At 41.8% G+C, this 21,560-nt stretch overlaps 1 protein-coding gene and 1 long non-coding RNA gene across 3 annotated transcripts in view; one reads left to right on the top strand and one right to left on the bottom strand.

Moving 5' to 3' along the window:
• Nucleotides 1-728: 728 nt before the first annotated feature.
• Nucleotides 729-9,526, top strand: LOC128351714 (uncharacterized). Its single transcript, XR_008319996.1, has 3 exons — nt 729-1,034; nt 3,892-4,015; nt 8,856-9,526. It is a non-coding gene; the product is annotated as an uncharacterized LOC128351714 (long non-coding RNA).
• Nucleotides 9,527-15,554: 6,028 nt separating this feature from the next.
• The window catches only part of RGS10 (regulator of G protein signaling 10), a 28,830-nt gene continuing 22,824 nt past the window's right edge, over nt 15,555-21,560 (bottom strand). For both annotated transcript variants that reach the window (XM_053312254.1, XM_053312255.1), the window contains exon 5: nt 15,555-20,897. In XM_053312254.1, the coding sequence (XP_053168229.1) occupies nt 20,751-20,897 (147 nt within the window). In that variant the 3' untranslated portion in view covers nt 15,555-20,750. The remainder of the gene's footprint in view (nt 20,898-21,560) is intronic.

Raw genomic sequence — 21,560 nt, 5'->3', positions numbered from 1 at the left:
GTTTCACACAGTGGCCACCAGATGCCTCTGGGAAGCCCACAGACAAGAGTGAGGACATGCCTTTTCTCTTGCTTTTGCTCCCCTGCAACTGGTATTGAGAGGCATTGTGCCTCTGAGGCTGGAGGTGGCCCACAGCCACCACATTAGTAACCCAAGCTACAGCCCCATCTCCAACAGAGAATATCTTACAACAGAAAGCACTCATATGTAGTCACCCATTCAAATGAACCAGAGTGGATCCTGCTTAGGGCAATTCATGCTCTCCACTTTCTATGGAATTGAAGCAACCAAGGGTTGTGCTACAGAGTTCTTATGAAATATCCAATTTTCATTTTTCTAAGTTATTTGAGGCCCTTGCTAATATTTTTTTTCTTTTTATGGTAAAACCCTACACTCAGGTTTTACATTAACAAAATGTTTACATCTCTCTGAAATCAAGATTCAAAACAACAAATGTAGCCATTGAAAAAATACCATGCTCAGTCGATGTCCTTGCTGGGTGCATCTCAGCAAGTCTTGGCTTACTACTCTATCCTACGTTTCTCATAAGATGGTAGGGTTTTTAAAGTTTGCAGTTTTTTTGGACTAGCTACAAAGAATAATAATTTCCTTTCTGCCTTTGCCCAGGACTTGATGATGACTCCAAAAATAACAAGATTCCTTGAGGCTGGAAGCTTGAGTTCAAACAGATTTTCTTCATGTTTTATAAATGATCCACAGATATTCTTCCAAACAAATGGAAATACATATAAACAGTTTAAACATGAACATGCTGCAAAAAAGAAAAGAAAAGAAAGAAAAAAAGAAAACAAAAAGGGGGGAAAGCGGACTGGCCAGTCCTAAAATGGAAATGATTTGCTTAATTCTTTGCAGGATCTGCTATATTGTTGTTTCTATGCAATCTATTTACTTAATCTATAATCAACTCTGAGGAACTTTATAAAGACATCTATCAGAACCAGTTGCTCATTGATTCCTCCTCCAGAAAAATAGAAAGCAGAAGCATGAGAGAGGAATGGACAGTCAATTAATGGGTAGGAAAAACCGCTTTAAAATGTGAATTATTAAGTAGGAACTTCCTTTGTAAACCTAACTGAAATGTTTCTTGTCATAGATCTAGTTTAAACATAATAGCTAGCACAGTAGCAAAGTGGACACTGGAACAAATGAAATTTCACATGTCAAATTCAGGCTAGAAAACAAAACAAAAAGTCTTGTAACTATTCGCTATGTAACAGTCAGCAATTGTTTTTCTGAAATAATTGGGCAGGCAAAGACCACTACTGGGCTCATGTCATCAATTTATGAAGGATTACCGAGGTCAGGCAGCACACAGCCACAATACATTCACTGCACAGTTCATCTCCCCCACCCCCAAACATGGGGGAGCATCAGTCCGGAACAGGATATTGATTAGCACAGAGAAAGTTCCAGTAAATCTGCTCTAGGATGTTTTGGTAGATAGGAAGCTGACTGATTACCTTATCTGGTGCTGAGAAGGAATTTTCTGCCAGATCAGAACAGCAACCATGGGTTTTTTCTTGCAGTGTGGCTTGTCTTGTTTGCATGAGTCACCTTGAGCTTCCTGCTCTGCACATGCCTTTACAGAACCCCTGTTCTTTGCTTCTGGTGAGGGTGGCATGTTCATTTGAGGGTGCCTGGTGGGTGAACAATCCTCCTTGAGGCAGCAGATTGGACACTGTGGTCTTTGGGTAGCTTCAGACTTCAAAATTCTATGGCAGAGAAAGAGATGGAAGTCTGGACCCCAAACCCACCTGGGCCCACTAACTGTTGGGCCTTGGGCTAGGCGTTTTATCCTGGCCACTGTTCCAAATAATCTTATTCAGACATCACATTGTATGTGCATACAGATGTCTGCACACTTGCTTTTGAGTAAATAACTGCATATTTTAAAAGTGAATCTAGGTACAAGCCCCCTCAAATGCAGAATACTGATAGGAAACATCCCACTGCTGTGTATTGAGCATAATGTGTGAATAAATGTCTGCATGTATAGATCTGTCCCCATGTCATGTGTGCTGAACATAATGTGTGAAGAGGGCTAATCTCTAGCATCAAAATCAAAATAACTTGCCATAGCCAGAGCTGGAGTCTGAAGGCTATTTGGAATGTCAGGGCTCAGTCCATGTGAAGAAATGCAGAAAGAGGTTACTTAAGCAGTTTTCTTAATATAAGTCCCCACATCCACACATTTTGAAGTGGCGTGCAGGGTTTCAAAAGGAGAAGCATGTAGAACCTTCAACATCTCTGATTTTAGAGAACAGCCTCTAACTACCTCCCATGGTTGTTCACATTTTGGTTATAGTTTTCTAAACGATGAGCATTACTAGTAGAAATTGGGACCTATTCATAGCTCCTGACAGCAGAAAAATGGTTACATTTTCAATAAAACCCTAGGATCTTTGTAATTGGGGTTGCCATCTTTTCACAGACCCTTTTCCTGTGCTTTAGTAGTGGTTATGCTTTTCTCATCACTTGTCTTCATGGTAATAAAACACCTTCACCTGCTTTTCATGTTTGTTAAAGGAACATGAGCAGAGCTGGTAGAAAAGCAACAATCATATTTGAGAGTGTTTTAATCCAAACAAGTACAAACAATAGTGTGTACTTTTAGCATTTGTTTTCACCAAGCTGCTCTTTGGGAAATATTATTCAAAGTCTTGCTTTCAAGGTTTGCACTTGAAGTGAAAAAAGGAAGCAGAAAAAAGTGAAGTGGACCGCAAAGATACTGAGAAATGTTGTGTTGTTTTTAAAATAGTAATTAGTGTTTTTCTTCAGGACAGAAGAATTCCACATGTAAAAAGCTAGAAGTTGCCTCTGAAGGGGAGTTATTCAAAAAGCATTAGGCATAACTCTTGAGAGGTTTTTTTAAAAAACCACATTTCTTAGGCATGCTGGAGTTCACCTTTTTATTTTCCAATTCTGCCTCTCAGCACTTTATTTTGCAGAAAATGAAACTCAGTTTCTCTTACGATATATTAAAAAGTATGTCATTGAAATTCACTGAACACCATTGGACAAATGAAGCAACCTTATACTAAGTCAGACTATTGGTAGGTCAGTACTGTCTAGTGTCTATAGTGATTGGTAGCAGTTCTCCAGATCTGAAAGGGTTTCAGATAGGAGTCTTTCCTGGTTCTACTTGGAAATATCAGGAACTGAACCTGGGATCTTCTGGATGCAAAATATGTGCACCACCATTGAATTATGGCCCTCCAATCCCCACTCCCCAGACCACATCAGCTGGGCAGGGTTTGTCTGGGATTTGAATCCAGGAACCTTAATTACCTAATCAAGAATCATACCCCTAGACCAACAAGTCACTGTGTTACTTAAATATGCATTTTATTTCATTTCCTGCTCTGTGTCTGCAAAGGTGGAAATGTCCTACCTGTTAACTGTAATAGGAAGGTAAGAAAAAAAAATAGCCACTCATTTTGAAGAATAGCCTATCAATCATCAGAAAACGTACACCAAGCTTACTTGCGCTGACAAGTAAAATGCTGCATAGCTGCCATGTTATGCTGGCTGACAGGGGCTCAGTAAATTTCCTGTGGTTCCTCCCTGCTTGGAACTTCATCTTCCTCTAGCATCTCATAGGCCACAATGCATGGAGGGGCTCCAAATAAGGGGAAAGAGTCTGGGCACATCCAGCTGTACGTGGGCACTACACCTTCTGCTGAATGTGTGGAGGTGGGGTCAGTGAGCACCATCGTGCTTTTCTTTCCATGAGTTAAGTCAATGTGTGATTCAAGACATAAAGAAGACTTGGGAATATCTGTCATTTGTGAATGTTGTTAATGTGGAAGATGACCTTTTAAAAACTGAATGCACATTCTAGTAAACAAAATATAATTTTTGTTCATTTAGTTTACAGATGTGGGAAAAGCAAGAAGCAATTTAGGTGTAACTTGTAAAAATGAAGCAGCAGTCTGAAATTGCTAGAGAAAAGCACGTAAAAGCAGGAACAAGGGAGATGGCACTGAGGTGACAGGTATTAATCTTTGTCTAGGATCTTTAATGTTTTTGCCATGGAAGAAAGTCTGAACATCAAATGGAGCGTAGTCTTTTGGCTAATAGACTTTATATGCTTTAGAATAAAAAAATACACACATTTCAAAAAGGGTAGTTTAAGGGTTTTAAACGCCCAGTTAAAACAGAAAGTAATATTTCCACTTGTCAAATTATATGACATATAACAATCTTTAAGTAGTCAGTAGAGGGTGCTATTCAATTTGGCACTGCATTCTTTTCTGCATCATAACTTAATCTATCCCTTGGAAAGAATATGATGGAGGTAGGTATCATTCAGGGACCTACCTGGATTTAATTAAAGTATGATATTATCTGCTGTAATCCACATGTCATCTCCACATGTCAAATGACAGCATTCTGGACTAGGAGGCTTGCCAGACAGCAGTAGTGTGGAATTTTTAAAGCTTCCACACAAATGTCCAACTCTGACTCACAGTCCATATATGTTCCCATAGGATTCTGTACTCCTTCCTTGCATGATTTGACTCTCTGGCCACAGGCCAAGCATGGACCTTGCACAATTTTCATGGCACCGCCTGCCAGCATCCCTTATTACTTGTCCCCAACATGAAATGTAAACTGGAAGCCAGTTAATGATTCTGAAAGGTGATTCTGGAAGCCAGTTATAACCCATAATATTAGCATTCACATCACAACATTTCTGGCTTATACCTGTTCTACTTATAAACATTTGCTTGTTAGTCCCATGGGGTAACTAGTTCTGGGTGATCAAGAAATATTTGAACCCTGAGATTCACAGCATTTGCTTTTTTAAAATAGTGTTTAAGTTTCAAGGGCTGGATACAGGTGATGGATGTTTTTACCCATCCCTTGGCAATTTATTTACTTTTAGTCATGGTTATCAGATTATACTACATTCATGAAGACAAACGACAACTAACCCAGGACCTCTCTCTACACAAGGCCCTGCCAACAGCACAAAAATAAAGCATACTTCTATGAAGAACTAGATATCGCTAGGTGTGTTTGCATGACAGTGATTACAATTTCTACCACTGCTGACTTTGGACACAATATGATTTGAGGGGATAGTACAAAGGTACAGGGACTCATTGATGGGTCTATCACAGCCCTTTTATATTGTATATAGTATTAAGAGGACAAAGGAGCATAACATATGTTATTTTCCTGTGCAAGTGGTTAAAATGGTTGGGAAAACACTAGTGTGCACTATTATGAACAGCCTGCATACAGAGTTATGCACCATGTAGCAAATATAGTACAACTGAGTTTTACTTTTTATTTTATTTATATTAATATTTGACACACAATTGGTCTTCTGGGTAAAGTGATTTCCAAATTTTCAAAAGCTAAATTGTAAATCAGCAATAAAGTTCACCCATAGAGGAAGAAAACATAAATAATGAGAAGATGGGAGACAAAATTATACCACATATGGCAGAATGTGTAAATAAAGTATGCCAGCCAATCTGCTTTTCTCAAGTTTTAACAGCAGTGTAGTCATTTGGCATCAAATTAACAAGTATAAAACATAAACACATGAAAGAATTTGTGTCGGAAGAGCTTTTCTGCTCTGAGGCAACTCTAGCTTGAAAAAGAAAAGGTGGCTATTACGTTTGCATTCTGAATTTTCTTGTATTATTCCTCGTATAGTGTGGGAGCATATACAATTTGTTTATTAAAAGATTTAATATACTACCCAGTCCGCAGACTCAGGGTGGCGTACAACGCAAGAACAGCATCCGAGATAAAAGACAAAACAAAACTTAAATTAAAGGGCAAACGCCTGGCGGAAAAGAAATGTCTTCAATAAGGATTTAAAAGCTGAAAGGGAGGAGGCAGACCAATTTTTTGGGGGGGGGGGCAACAGAGAAGGCCCTTCCACAGGCCTTAGTACTATGGACCTCTCTAAGACCATCAAGAAGGGCAACCTGAAAAGATCTCACAGGGCGGGACAGGACTGGCTGGGAGAGGCAGTCCTGAAGGTAAACAGGCGCTAAACCCTGAAGGGTTTTAAAGGTGAGAACCAGCACTTTGAATTGGACCCAGAAGCAAGTAAGTAACCAGTGCAGCAATCACAAAAGAGGTGTCACACTATCATATCTTCTAGTGCCCATAAGGCGGTGGGCTGCCGCATACTGGACCAACTAAAGCTTCCGGGTCATCTTCAAAGGCAACCCCAGGTAGAGCACATCACAGTAATCCAAATGAGAGACGATGAGGGCATGAGTTACCATTGCCAGGGCCTGCCAGTCGAGATAGGGCCACAACTGGCAGACCAACCAAAGCTGGGCAAAGGCCTCCACCTGCTGCTCAAGCAGGAGCCGCGAGTCCACGAGGACCCTCCAAGTCACGGGGCAGCACAACCCCATTCAGAGAGATGCGAATAAGAATACGAGTAATTATAATACCGCTTTTCAACCAAAATTCCCAAAGCAGTTCACATACAGAAATATGTAAAGACTCACACTCGGCAATTGGCCAGGTTGAGTAGTAAGCAAAAGCAACTCGGTAGGATTAAGTCTAAGCTTGTTTTGGCCCATCCAGACCCTAACAGCCTCTAGACACTGGGCAAGCACAGAAACAGCATCTCCCGAGTGGCCAATGATTAGGACACCCATGGGATTTTTGTGATGAAAGCAAACTCCTTATGTAATTATCTTCAGAAAAGCTCTAAAAACAAGGGAAAAAACACATGTTGGCAGTCTGAGAATCTGCTCTGTTTTTTATAATCATTAAATTAGAAAGTGGGTTTTATTTTAGCTATTTTATAATGTAAAAGCAATATTCATGCCTGTTAAACTAACAGACAAGGTAATTAACCACAGTTAGGCAATGATTTAACTTCCTTTATAACATAAAAATGTAATTCAACATTATCAGAGGTTTGGGGGGGGCATGTTGCTGAAACCAGCTGAACCCCAGCTGATCATGCCATTTCCCTAGTTAAGGGTTCGAAGTTGGTTTTGACATGTATAAGTTTGTTTCAGTATAGTTTTCAATTAGTGTTTTGGTGTGTTTCAGATCTTCAGTCACTTAAATATTTTTGAGACCGTTTTTAACAGTCTCATTAACAATGAAAGGCATTTACCTGATGTTCATGGAGCTAAAGTAGCAAAATATGACAATAACTACTCGCTTTGTATCATCTGTCAGAGAGAGACAAATGAGGCACTGGTGGAGAAGCCTATTACTATATCCTATGAAAAATTGCTGAGCTTTATCAGGGAATGTGCTCAGTATGGAGACAAAAGTTTTCCCGAGATTACTAGGCAGGCACGGTGATGTCACATGGCAAGATCTTCAAGCAAAAGGATGTTTGTGAAATAGAAAATGTTATCAAGAGACTGTTCATATCAAAATGCTCAAACGTGCCAAAGAACGATATGAAAAAAAAGATAAAATCGAATACTAAGACCCAATACTGTCAAGCAGTACATTCACCCTATCTCGATCATTACCTTAGAAAAGGGAGTTGTGTTTCTTTTGTGTGAATGGACTGGGTTACAAGAACCCTTTGCATTTAGTTGCTACAGAAAATGCTAGTCAGTCACTTAGATATGCAGTTAAAAGAAATGGGAATGAGAAACTGCTTATCTAGCTTTGTACATCCATTGATCCTCAAGATGCACATTGACATCAAATACCACAAATGGTGCTGGGCAACACATGTAACAAATGTCAATCGCTCAGCACTCAACCCACAAAAACCAAGCAATAGGGATGTGCATGGACCTGGCTGGCCCGGTTTGATTTGGGTCCAGACTGGATTCGAACCTGACCAGACCAGTTCAGTCCGGCACTCCTTAGAACCCTCCAGTTCGGTCCAGTCTGGGGCGGGGGGTTCACAAAGTGTTTTAAAGGATTTTTTTTTTTTACCTCTAGCCCTTCGGGGGGCTTCCTCTAGGCCGTGTTAATCACTGCTGCCTCCGTATGGTGGTGCGGCAGCCATTTTGCCCATCACTGCACATGCACAAATGGCCTCTGCAAGGCCTGGCATGGCCCAGGGCCTCACAGAGGCCATTTGCACATGTTTGGTGGCCGTTAAAAAGAAAATTTAATGAGGTGCTAGCCAAAATTGAATTCCTTATTCTGCTTGAGAATACATTGTTGGATGGAAATATAGTCACAATGGCTCAACTTCAAGAGGCATACATAGGAATCCTTATGGCAAATAATGTGGACAGCCATCCCAGCCACAAAAAAAGAAAGCAACTTATATAGCATGATATACCAAGTGTAGAATCCACAAACCAAAACGAATGAATGAATCAGAATGTCTTTCTGTCAAAATTTTAAGAGATGCTACAATACAGTTAGCAGAAGAGAGCAACACTGATTAGCACTTAGCAATAGCAATAGCACTTACATTTATATACCGCTCTATAGCCGGAGCTCTCTAAGCGGTTTACAATGATTTAGCATATTGCCCCCAACATTCTGGGTACTCATTTTACCGACCTCGGAAGGATGGAAGGCTGAGTCAACCTTGAGCCCCTGGTCAGGATCGAACTTGTAACCTTCTGGTTACAGGGCAGCAGTTTTACCACTGCACCACCAGGGACTCTTTAAAATGACAATATGAAAATACTCTATGATGCTGCTAAGATTCTATGAAAACTTATTACCAAGGTAGAGAGATAGGTATTTTCTAGTTCACTTACAGAAGTTACAGATCGGAATGTTCCAAGTGAATTCTTCCATTGGGTTCTCAAGGGACCAAACACAAGCATATTAATTGGCGGGGGGAATACTTTGAAGTCAACCAGCATGCCATGTGTTTAGCTCAGACTACAATGTTTTTGTTTCTGTCCCAGGACCAGGTCCAAAACAAGAAATCACAGACTCTAAGGACCACCCATGAAATGCCTCAACCACTGGGAACTGCAATAGCAGTTTGCCAAACTTTTCAGAGCAAGAAGCTTGTCAACATGTTGCATCAGTTTGGTTTGTGAGTTGACTATAACCAGATTTTAAGACTTGAGGCACAGATAGCTACAACTGTTGTAGAAAGAATGCTGGTCAATGATGGCATCTATTTGCCTAATGATGTAGTTGAAGGAAGATTCATATTCTTTGCAAATAGACAATATTGATTTCACTGAAGATACGCCCGGTGGTAAACGAACCCTTCATGGAACAGCAATGGCTATATATCAGAGATGTGAGGCTGAAGATGAGGCACCAATAACTCAGCTAACAAGGAGAACTCAAAAACGCTCAATGAAGAAACTCCCAAGTACAATAACTAAACTTTCGATTGGCATAAATCATCAATAAAACCAACAGGTCCAGTATACACCTCATTCAATTTAAAAGAACGCTCTCAACCACAATTACTAGAATCCTGTCTTGCAGACATTACCTGGCTTATGGGATAATCAGTGGTTAGATCTCACAAACTGACTGTAAGCAGCATTCCTTGTACAAGTGAAAACAGTGGAGTAGGTGATGAAACTAAAGTTATAAACACTAGCAAATGCAACATTCCCACATAGTCTGGATACAACTCACTGTTAGAACATGGACTGCAAAAAACATGAGTTGGTACACCACCATTAATTGCAGCACCTGCACACAGGTGGAAGACATTACTGACTATACTCATGAAGGCACAGGGTATCAGCACAAAAGTCATAGGTCCTGACTGTAAAACAGTCATCACACTAGACATGGGTCTCTACAAGCCAGCAAAGCAGCTCCAAATGGCTCAAAAGGATTTGAATAATATTGTGTTCCAACCTGGAGAACTATATATAGTGATGGCTCAGCTATATTCTATTGGGGCCTATATTGAAAACAGTAGACTATGTTGGACAGAGACTAATCTGTATGGATCACTCAAAGTAAAGCAGATAATCAAAGGCAAGCATGTGAAGAGAAGAGTATAAGCTCACATGGTCACACTAGAAGCTCTTTTTAAGTTCTACCAAGATGCCTTCTTTGAAAAGTTTCCTCATCTACTGCCAATAATTACAGCTGCAGCTGAAAATCTTGATCAGTCATGTGCAGATGGGAATCCTGAGATAATTAAAGAATTACACACAAACCTGGAGGAGACCATCAAATCACACAGTGTTTTAGAAAAGATAAATCAGTTTGACTCAAAGATGGCAAGCAAACCTCTGCCACATGTGATGCATCAATACATGCAAATGGTAATGGAGATGTTTCTTTTCATTTACTTTGTTAGAACAGCTAATTGGGAATTACATTTAGTATTACTTGAAGCATTCACCCAATACTTTTTTGCACAAGACAAGATCAATTATGCACAGACTAGTATTTTTAAGCCCGTTATGATAACGGGCGCTAGCTTTCTCTCCCGCCTTTAAGTGTTTTTTTAAAGTGTTTTTTTTTTCTTTGTCTCTCTCTCTCGGTTTGTTTGTGTTTTTTTCCATTTTCCCCTCCTCCCTCTGTCCTCCTGCCGCCCGCTCACCCGCCCTCCCAGCTTTCCAAAATCCCCTTCCCCGCTCCTCCCCCCAATTGATTACGGGCCAAAAGGGCCCATGAGAAGGCCGTCGCCCCTGCCTATCGCCCACCCGCCCACCCAGCTGCCCGAGCCCACCTTACCCGCTCCAGCCCGCAGCAGTCGGGCGAAGAAAAAAAAAATTATTTGCACAGTGGAAGTGAGGAGCTCAGGAACAGAGCTCCTCTCTGTGCTATGCTGCTGCCCAAACTGCCGCTATGGACGCAAAGGACGTTGCGTCCTTTCGTCCATAGCGGCAGTTTGGGCAGCAGCTTAGTACAGAGCTCCTCTCTGTTCCTGAGCTCCTCACTTCCACTGTGCGAATAATTTTTTTTTCTTCGCCCGACTATCGCGGGCTGGAGCGGGTAAGGTGGGCTCGGGCAGCTGGGTGGGCGGGTGGGTGATAGGCGGGGGCGACGGCCTTCTCATGGGCCCTTTTGGCCCGTAATCAATTGGGGGGAGGAGCGGGGAAGGGGATTTTGGAAAGCTGGGAGGGCGGGTGAGTGGGCGGCGGGAGGACACGCTTCCCCTGCCGCCTCTTCCCCCCTCAATCACCGGCCGGGCGGTCTCTGGAGGCGCCGCTGCCATCCTCCGTGGCTGGCCCGGGCCCTTCACGGTCGGCTCTGTCCTGCTGGCCTCTGTTCCGTCCCCCGTTTCCCCAGATTGGTCGCTGTCTCTTCTGGGCGAGGCGGCGGCTCTGCCGCCGCCTCGGCCAGTTTCCCCCGCCGGCGCTTCTCTGGCTTCTTCAGGGCGGCCGCTTGTGGCCATCCAAGATGTCCACCGGGTGCTGGCGGTCGTGGCTCCCTGGCCTGTTCTGGGCATGCGCTTCGCGCATGCCCAGAACCGCCAAGGGAGGCACAAACACACGCTTGGTGTCCGTCCACGGACGGACACCAAGCGTTTTATTAGAGAGGATGATCCCGCTTTATTTGGCTGAGATGGAATCATTCATGAACACTGACAAGAAGATTTATCAAGAATTCTTGAATGGAATCTGGGTCTTAAATAAGAATTCATAAGTCCTTTTTTGTGCTATTGGCACAGATCATGCATTGGAGCACATAATCCATTCAATGAAAGCAGTAGGTGGACTGATAGGCATTAATGCTCAATCCTCAAGCTAGAACAAAGTTCTTCCTTCTCACCAGAATTAGCAAGCACTGGCAGAACCGGGGCGGGGGGGGCAGGCAGGGCACATGCCCTAGGTGCTACTGAGGTGGGGGCGCCACGCCAGTTCCTGCCACCCCATTGCCCACCCCCAGGGCCCCTCAGCCACCTGCCTTCAGCTCCAGCCTAGGATCGGCAAGGCCTAGGATCCAAGTAGCCTGCAAACTGCAGAGCTCTTCTCTCCCTGCCTCTCAGCTGATCGGTCGGTGGGTGAGTGGGTGGGGCTTCCAGAGAGGCCTCCAAGTAGGCCTCCCTGAAGCCTGAACTCGGCAGGCCCCAAGGAAGCCAGGAAGGAGGCTGGCAGAGCTCCTTGCAGCAGACCAGACCATCCAGCACAGCCCTTGCAAGGTAGGCTGTGAATTCCTTTTTGTGGTTACCCCCATATATAGGGATCTGCTTGCCATTGGGCTTTGATATGGGTGGTGGGGCGAGACTGAGAAGTTTCTGAATATTTAATTTAAAACAGACTGAAAAATGTGCTGGCTTTAAAAACAAAAACTATCTAAGGCCTATAAGTGGCTTGTTTCATGTCAGAAAATTACAAAAACTTCTGGAACAAATATTTATTCATTCATTCATTCTTTCATTCATTTATAAATGCACTTATGTTCAAGTTGTTTTGCAACCCAGAAGGTCTGAGTGAGAACTGTGAAGCATGCGTTGTGCTTCTATTTTATTTTTCTTGTGTGTGAACTGCTCCCCAATAACCGCAGGGACTTCAGGGTAAATCTGGCCAACATGTGAATGCAGCACCTCCATTCCAGAGGAGATGTGTGTTAAAGGGCTTTAAAAGCCTGGTGTGAAAAGACTCCTGGAATCAAACTTTACTGAATTTGTTCAGAATTCTGAGAAAACAAACATAGGCTCACCCTGCATGGTTGAAAGTCTCTTTTGCTAATCTGCAGTGAGGGGGCCATTTTAATAATTAGCGTTGCTAGTGTGTACTAGGCATTAAAAGTAGCACAAATATATAGTACTCAATGTATATCACTATATACTGTGAAGTGTGCATGTGGGTATTCAGTGAAATGTATTTCCAGGCAGCATACTTATTTTGAAATATCAGACTTAAATCCTTGGGGGACCTGGGATGTGTGGAGGCCCTGGACTTTGAGGGGCTGGGGGCCCATTTTAAAATCTCATCTTGGCCCATTCCAACCTTGCTATGCCCCTGGCGGTCACTACACATGGGTTTCTGCACAACACCTGCACAGAAGAAACTTCCATGTAGGAAATGTGTCTCTTGTAAATTGACCCTGAATTTTCCATCCATGACTGGGATATCTGAGAGTTAGAGTCAATAATAAAAGAACAGCACACTGCTTGTGACAGGAAGGGGCAAATTACAATGATTTCTTAGTCTGGCAGGGGCTGGTTTTGGCCCTGGCAGAACTTGGCTGTCTGCTCCTGTTTCAACTGCCTCTGTCTAGTGTGGCAAACTAATGTATCCTACTCCCTCTTGGTGTCAAAGTAAGCACTGGTGTGGTGAATGCACATATACCCCATCATGAGCCAACAGTCATCAGAAGACAAAGGCTGGCAGGAATCATTCACTGGTTTATAGACTCCCCACCACCACCACCACCTTCTTCTTCCCCTATTTTGCTAGTGGCTATTTGGGCAGGTGATCCTCTAGGACAAAGTCATGTTTTTAAAAAAGAATGAGATGAGACAGAGAAAATGACACTTGGAATCCTCGTATAACTCCTGACCGTTGTTCTAAGTCATTTACAGAGATGGCTCATGTTTTCAGGTTTTGATCAAAAACCATGTCTAGATGGTACAGTGTTCCTTTTAACAAGGATTTCCAGATATTGTTGACTACAAGTCCCATCATTCCTGTTTGGACAGGGGTGCAATTTTAGTGCTTGCCCTAGGCGCTATTTTCCCTAGTTACGCCTCTGTTAGCAAGGCTTGCTGGGGAAGCGCAGCAGATGGCTGGTATATTACCTGCTACACAAACCAACCATCATGCATTATTGAGATCACTCAACTTCAAGCAAAATCAAAACATTGAAGCACTAACTGCCACTCTTCACAAACCCATTTATTGAGGGCAGTGATGATCTCTTCAACCTGGCCACAAAGGCAGTCATGCCTGAGAAAGTCAAAGAAGATACCTGTAAACAACATGAAATTGGTAAGAAGCTACTTGCAAGTTTTGTATCTGTGCATATAAACCAGGGAAACATCAACCTGTGGGCTCCAATGAGAAAATGTAAGCTGCAGATTTTTAAGGACACCGGGTGGGGGTGGGGGCAGGGAGTGATTGCTGGAGATATTGCAATTGAGCTGAAAGACAGAAACTTTTTTGCTCGAATGTTATTGGTGACAAAATTCAGATCAGAAATAAACCTTGAAGACTCTGTAGGGAAACACAAACTCTCAGTTGTACCAAAGTCTGTTTGCTCAGCTTGATTTGAGGTGGGACTTGTAGATGGGATGGCAGAACTCCAGTCACGTCAAAAACCAGACAGCATAAAAATCTGTGGCCAGCATGCTGAACATTTTACAGATTATTTTCTATCAAAATACAGAAACTATGATGAACTTCATGTGGTATTTGATTGCTATGATGTTGATATGTCACTCAAGTCTGCAACACGTGAAAGAAGACAAGGGCAACAACTGGTTGCCACATCACAGATAAAACAAACATAGCAAAATTAACAATGAACAGCTTCTTTCACATGTGAAAACAAAGATGGAACTAACGCATTACTTGTCAAAAAAGATACTTGAAAAAACACATACAAATGATAAGAATGTGGTAGTGGCACGGGGATGTGAATGCAGAGCTACACAGAAAGCTGCGAGGCATCTTCAAAGTAATCAGGAAGAAGCAGATACAAAGCTTTTGCTTCATGCTGCTGATGCAACGAACAAGGGGACTTCCAGAATCAACATTCACTTACCAAACACTGATGTTTTTGTGCTAGCTCTTTGATGGTACCCAGAATTATACGCTGACACAAATTTTGTGACTGGAAAAGGAGAGTTGTACCGCACTATTCCTCTACTGGTCATGTATGAAGCTCTTGGACCCAGCAAGGTTTCTGCTTTGCCTGGCTTAAATGCGATCAGTGGTGCAGACAATACTGGAGGTTTTGTAGGGAGAGGCAAACTAAATTTCTGGAAAGCTTGCAAGAATGCCAATGATTGTATTATTAGTGCACTTGCAAGCCTAGGGGTGGATCTACTGACCAGTGATGGCACATTTGCTTCCGTTGAAGAATTTATACGTCAGGTTTACTTGCCTCGTACACAGATCTAACAGATTGATAGGTTAAGGTGGTGGCTGTTCACCAAGAAACAAGCCAAATCTGAGAGCCTTCCACCTACAAAAGATGTATTATACCACACATTACTACGAGCACACCATAAAGCAATCATTTGGAATAATGATACGATCTTGAAGCGTGTAATCCCATCACCTGAAAAATATGGTTGGAAAATAGATGGGGATGTCTGGATACCAATAATGACTGATCAACTCCCAAATCCAAAGGCTGTACTTCAATTGTTGGCTGTACTAACCTACCTCACAGGGTTGTTGTGAGGATAAAAATAACCATGTACACTGCTCTGAGCTCCTTGGAGGAAGAGCGGGATATAAATGTAAAACATAAAAATAAATAAATAAATAAATTGGTGAGGTGTGGATGTATTACCCCCAAATGCCAGGGAGGAAGATGCAGCTGTCATAAAACAGACATGATCTGCTGCGACATGTATTCCTGTGCACCTCAAAATACACAGAACCAAAACAATGCTTGTGACAACATGATGGAGAATGAAGATCCAGAGGATGAGGAGCTAGAGGAAGAAGACAACGAGGATCTCTAACAAGAAGCAAATTAATACACATAATGTAATGCGCCAAAGTGCAAAAAAAAGTTTTAATTAATTATGGACATTTTTCATATGCTGTAATATTAATTAGGTGTAAGGTAGTTCATTTTTGTCACACACACAAACTTATGCAAAACTTGTAGTAAAAGTAACTTATGCAAAATGTTTATTATCTATCGTTTAATTTTTCATTAACAACTTTCACAGATCAGCACAACAGTCAGAGCAGATTCTCAGGCTGCCAACATATTTTTTTTTTCTTATTCTTTGAGGTATTTTGAAGAGAACTGTGTAGGTGGTTTGCTTTCATCACAAAAACCCCACAGCACTGTGCATGCTTCCATACTAATAAGTTCACTATTACATATCATCATTATTCTCAACTGATGAATTTTTTCATATTTCATCAGCTGAGAATAATGATGATATGTAATAGTGAACTATTAGTACGGGAGCGTGCACAGTCCATTTCAAGCACGGAAGATGGAACATTTCCAAATATAGCTGAACTCAAGTATCATCAACATAAACTGCAACTATATATCCTCACCATTTGGAGATCATGCATAGGAAACAGATGCACATACTGTACCTGAATAAAGCAAAATGAGACACCAAAATAAAATATCCAGGCCTCTACCAGGGAATTCTTCCATATCTGTCCAAAAGCAATCCTTCTCTGAGCTTATCATTTCTTGTATTGATCTCTTAAGTCCCTGCAAGTGCACTTGTACCTCTGGCAGTTCTATACTTCTCTCAAAGGTCTTTCTAAACTTCATAGTTCTCATTCATCCCACCTGCCTTATTATATCTAAGACCAAAAAGTTGAAAAATAGCTCTATCATAATGCCATTTATGGGGTGGGGAGCTGGTATCCCCAAAAGTGTACTTTGCTGGAATATAGCATTTGTTCAAATTGTATATTACGCCTAGGCAGCTCTCCAACTCGCCCCCGCCCCTCAGCCATACAGAGGTACCTGTAAACAGAATTCACTACAGTTTAAAGTTGTTGCCTTAAAAAAGATTAAGCAATTATATATTTGAAACGTTGAGAAATGGCCTTGTCGGAGGGATCAAGCTATGCGATGTCAGAAACATCAGCCAAATAATTTTGTGCACAGTCAGTACCCAGCAACTGCTGATTAACAGAAATGTATCCCCACCACCATCCCAAACTTGATCCTGCAGATTATTAGGTACATGTGACAAGAACATCATAAGAATCAAGTGACATATTTTAATGTATGTCTCTACACAGCCTAGGCTGTTAATCACTCTTTAATTCATGGATATAGCTATTCAGGGCAGTGACACCAGCTCCTTTGCTAGATATCCTGCTTCCATCGATGTATCATGGAAAGCTATTGACTCATGTGGAATAGCTTTATTTAGAAATATTGTTATAATAAATATTGATGTACTGCTTTTCAGCACAAAAAGATCATAAAGCGGTTTACAGAGCAAAATCAATTAACAGATGATTTTTTGTCCCAAAGGAGCTCACAATCCAAAAAGAAACAGAACAAAGGCTTCAGCAACAGCAATGGGAGGGACACTATTCTGGGCTGAATAGAAACCATTGCTCTCCCCCTGCCAGAGTGTCACCACTTTAAAAGATGCCTCTTTGCCTAGCTAGCAGGTAAATAGGAGCAACATGCCCTACAATAGTGGGATAATAGGTGCTGAACTAAATGATGATTGGTCTCACCCTGCTGTCCCCACCCCCAGCCACCTTGAAATTCTGTTATTGCACACCAACTGGTCACAGATCTTGTAAATCCGAACAGGACACAATGAAGGATTTCTATGCAGAGTTAATACATTCTAAAAGAGAAGCACTTGGAAAATCACTCCGTATTTTAAAGTTCTGTTGCAGCATATGAAAACAATTTTAGCAAAAAAAAGAAAAGTAAAAATGTTGCCTGGTTAAAATGATGCCTTTAAAAAAAAAGAGAGAGAGTCTTGGCAATCAAGACAAAATTCCTTTGATTGAATGGGGAAGGTTCAGAGCTTGCTCATACTTGCTGTCGAGTTGGAAAGACACATTCATTGGGTGCGGTGCTATCTTACATTTCACCCTGCTAGGTAAACTGATCCATGAGACGGTGGCAGGCAAATCTCCAAGTGCATTTTGAGTGCAGAAAAATGGAGCTATATGATACAGGTTTGTTACAGCAATAAGCTAACTGTTAGTTTGTGTTCACAGAAAAAGCCTACTGTAGCATGAAATGGCAGCCTTCAGTTTTCCATATCAAAACTCTGGAAAGTCATTGCTGGGGGAAGCTCAGTTGCGCAATAAAAATGGAAAGGAAAACGTAAGAGCTCTTAACAATCAGGACAAGTAGAAGAAATATGTAATCTTTCCCCAGTCCAAAGAAACACTAACAAGGAAGCCCTACAAAAGCCATTCTGAAAGCAGCTTTTAGAGAGACGAGCTTGTGTTTTTGTTAGAAAGAGAACAGGATTTATTTATTTATTTTTCCGATTGCTTGGATTCACTACTGGGAAAAGTAGTTGTGATTTAAAAGCAGTGACTCACATGAACATTCCACTGCCTTTACATTTATTTCCCTTAATTTAGATTTCTAAGGTTTTGTCAGATCAGGAGGAAAAGAGTCCTGCTCTGGTCTTTTAGTTCAGTTTTTGTCACCAAGAATGCAAAATTCAAGACAAATCCAAACCTGTTCAAATAGCATCTAAAAATAGAAAAATCTGCATTTGTGGTCGAGCATGTGTGGTTATCAGATAGGGTTGCCTTATTCAAGCTCTTCAAACCTGGGCAGCCTAATTTGCATGGTATGCAAATTAGCTTGAAAATAATATGCATGTTATGCAACTGAACTGGTGCACTGACCAGTTGACTTGTATTTGCTCTGGATATCTACCAACAATAGTTGGAGAGAGTCTCTTTACCTGACCATTTACCTGAGCATTAAACACCCAGACTTTATTTTCCAACACTTTCTAATATACAAGTTTGTTTTTATTCTTGTCTAATTAGCTGTGTGTAGTGCTTTCATGGATTCCTCACCAATTGAAGACTATCATTCCACTCCACTTTCCAATACCAATATGCTATTTTTTGGTTAATAAACATGCTATTTATTGGTTTGAATATGATAATTTAAATATGCTATTTATTGGTGAAGGTGAAGATATCAGATATGATTGGTGAAGATACCAAATCAAAGCTTATGCTGAGGAGCAATGTTGAGTGCATTTTCATCACCACTAAGTTCTACAATTGACCCTACAAAAACTGGCGCTAGGGATTAAAGCTTTCATGCTTGAGCCTTGTCATGGTCACCATTTACATACTGAGAGAAGTATGTAAAATGTAACACCAAAATGATTCCTTTTGATTTAGAACACTAGTATAGGCTGGAAAAGAGCAGGGGGCAGGGAGAATTTATGGTGGCTTAAAGCAAAATTAAAAAACACACACCACAAAGACAAAATAATATCTATAGAAAATAAATGAAGACTACAGTGACATTTCAGTTAAGGCTACAATCCCATATACACTTACTTGAGAGAAGGTTTGATTCAGGGATGGAGAGCCATTGAGTGGCAGGATTCAAAGAACCCAGGCTGCCAATCACAGAGGGCTGCATGAGTACGCCTGGCACATGACATCATGTGCAAGAGGGGTGTGGTCAAATTGCCATATCACAGGTGTGCATGGGTCACTGCTCCTCATAAATCCCCACCTCTTTCTCCTCCAAGTGTTCTCAATGCAGCGAGCAGCCACATCTTGCTGCCCCTCCTCATCAGCAGAGGGGCAGCAAGGCGGGCTGGCAAGGAGAAGCGGGGGAAGCTACCTGAAGGCTCATTTGTAAGGAGCAGGTACTTGCCGTGGACTCCAGCTTCTTTATTCCCCATTAATTTGCTTCTGTGTGTGCATGCAGAGAGTGCAAGGGAGACAGGGGCAGGGAGAGGAAAGAACACTCTGAATCCCTGAAGTTAAAAAGAGAAGAAAGACCAGGCAGCTTCTCCTTCCCAGTGCCTGGTACCCAAGGTGCATGATTTGAGAATCTCCCTAAAGATCAGGGGCCTTTGACTTGGTCGCCTCTCCCAGAGAGAAATGGCTCTGAAGCGCTTGGCAATTCACTAGACAAATGCAAAGTATTTGTGATTATTATTATCCTGTCCTAACCTAGGGATTTCCAGCTTGTTACTTGGCTGTTCGTTCAAATATGAAATTGTCTTGTGAGGTACCAAGCACGTTAATGTAGAAGCATTCAAGCACCGGAGAAAGAGGAAGGGAAATAAATGTGCTCCGGAGGGCATGGGGGTCCTCCGCTGATTGGGCCATGCCCCTTTTGCACATGATGTCATGTGCATGGGGCGTCACTAGCATGAACACAGCAGGTCCATCGGGGGACTGGGAGGAACACCAGAAGCTCTTTCCCTGGTTCCGCCACTGGCTGAAACCAATGTTACTTACTTCTAACAGGGCTTGCAAAGAATGGATTGCACTCAAGCATTACAATACACAAGTAGGCAGTGATTTACATCAAAATCAAGCTATCCTCTCACCTGCCCATAGGGATACCTTGCTGACAAGAAACAAAGGCAACATTCCTCAGGGAGATTACTTATGGAGAAGTCTATCAGCCAACCTCCAGTGCTTCACCTGCCTTTCTCTAAATAGTGACCACAGGTCTTGATCCTTAACGTCACTACAAGGGGTAGAGCTTTGCTTTTTCTTCTTTTTTCTATTAATGAAAGCTAGGAATCTGGGCAAGCTAATGGGCTAACCAGGAAACACACTTAAAATCCGGTAAATACCCGAAAATCCAGGGGAGATGGCAACCTTAAGATCAGGTCCTATGAGGGTTTCGAACAGATATGCTGCCTTTCCCTTATACCACGTATGCTTCCAAATGTATCCCATGGTTTGTGCTGCATTATTTCCCCATGATTCACAAGGAAAGGTATACAGCTTAGAAGGCAAAAGCAACCTTGTCTTCTGTCTACAGATGATTTGCAAGTCATCAGTCCTTCCAAGGGTTTAGTATAACTGCCTTGGCCAAGGGGATTTGGTAGTAGCCATCATGCAAAAACAAGTAGGTCATTCAAGCAATTAAGGTTAAGCATTGCCTAACAGGGTTCTATGTTTTTTCAAGCTTTAAATGCAACTGTGTTAACCTCCAAGAGTGTTCCAGAGAACTCATTTGTTTTTCATTATAATCTCAGTGGGAACTGTTTGTTGTTATTTGGATCATGTGTTGTAAATTCTAGAAGCTCTTTTTGCTACAGTTTGAGCATCTGGTGAGTTTTCTTCCTGTTCTTCAGTATCCTTCAGCTTAAGAAACATGTCTGACTTTAAGAAGCGGCTGTAGCTGTCGTATTTCATGAGGTTGAAGATCTGAGTGGAAGGAGGGGAAGAAGATAAAATAAATGTTAAAAACAAACCTGCAATAGCAAGAATGGTTTTGCAGTTGAGGCCTTTCATGGGCCCCAAAATTGTTACACCATAAAGCAGCACATTGACAGAAAGAATGATTTTGGTAAAATATTTTTTAACAAAAGTAGCACTTTGTTACTGGCACTACCATACTAGCACTGCACTGGTGCAACAATGCTGACTTCCGAACTAATACTGCACTGTCATGCAAGCGTGGGACAATTTTTTTTACTATCTTTCCATTCCTCTGAAGCACACTGTACATCTCGAAAATATGTCTCTGAGCAGAGATTCCTGTAACAGAAATTTCCAGATGTTGTTGACGATAACTCCCATTTGTTGTGAGCCAAGCCTGATTTGCACTCTGCATATGCTCCAGAGCTAGCAATGAGAATGAGGCTTGTTCACTCTAGCCAAACATCGGCTTAGTTCTTTGTTAAGGCAGCCATATATTATCTGGATTTGAAGGGAGGAAGAAGACACCATACTCTCATAAAGCTCAGTGGGCTTTATTAAGGCAAACTGGTCTCACAGGCAAGAATACTAGTCATTCATTCATTCATTTGATTTCTATACCGCCCTTCCAAAAATGGCTTAGGGCAGTTTACACAAAGAAATAACAAA

This window comes from Hemicordylus capensis, chromosome 3 (assembly GCF_027244095.1).
Source record: "Hemicordylus capensis ecotype Gifberg chromosome 3, rHemCap1.1.pri, whole genome shotgun sequence".
In the NCBI taxonomy this organism is placed as follows: Eukaryota; Metazoa; Chordata; class Lepidosauria; order Squamata; family Cordylidae; genus Hemicordylus; species Hemicordylus capensis.
This window is presented reverse-complemented; position numbering and strand designations above follow the sequence as displayed.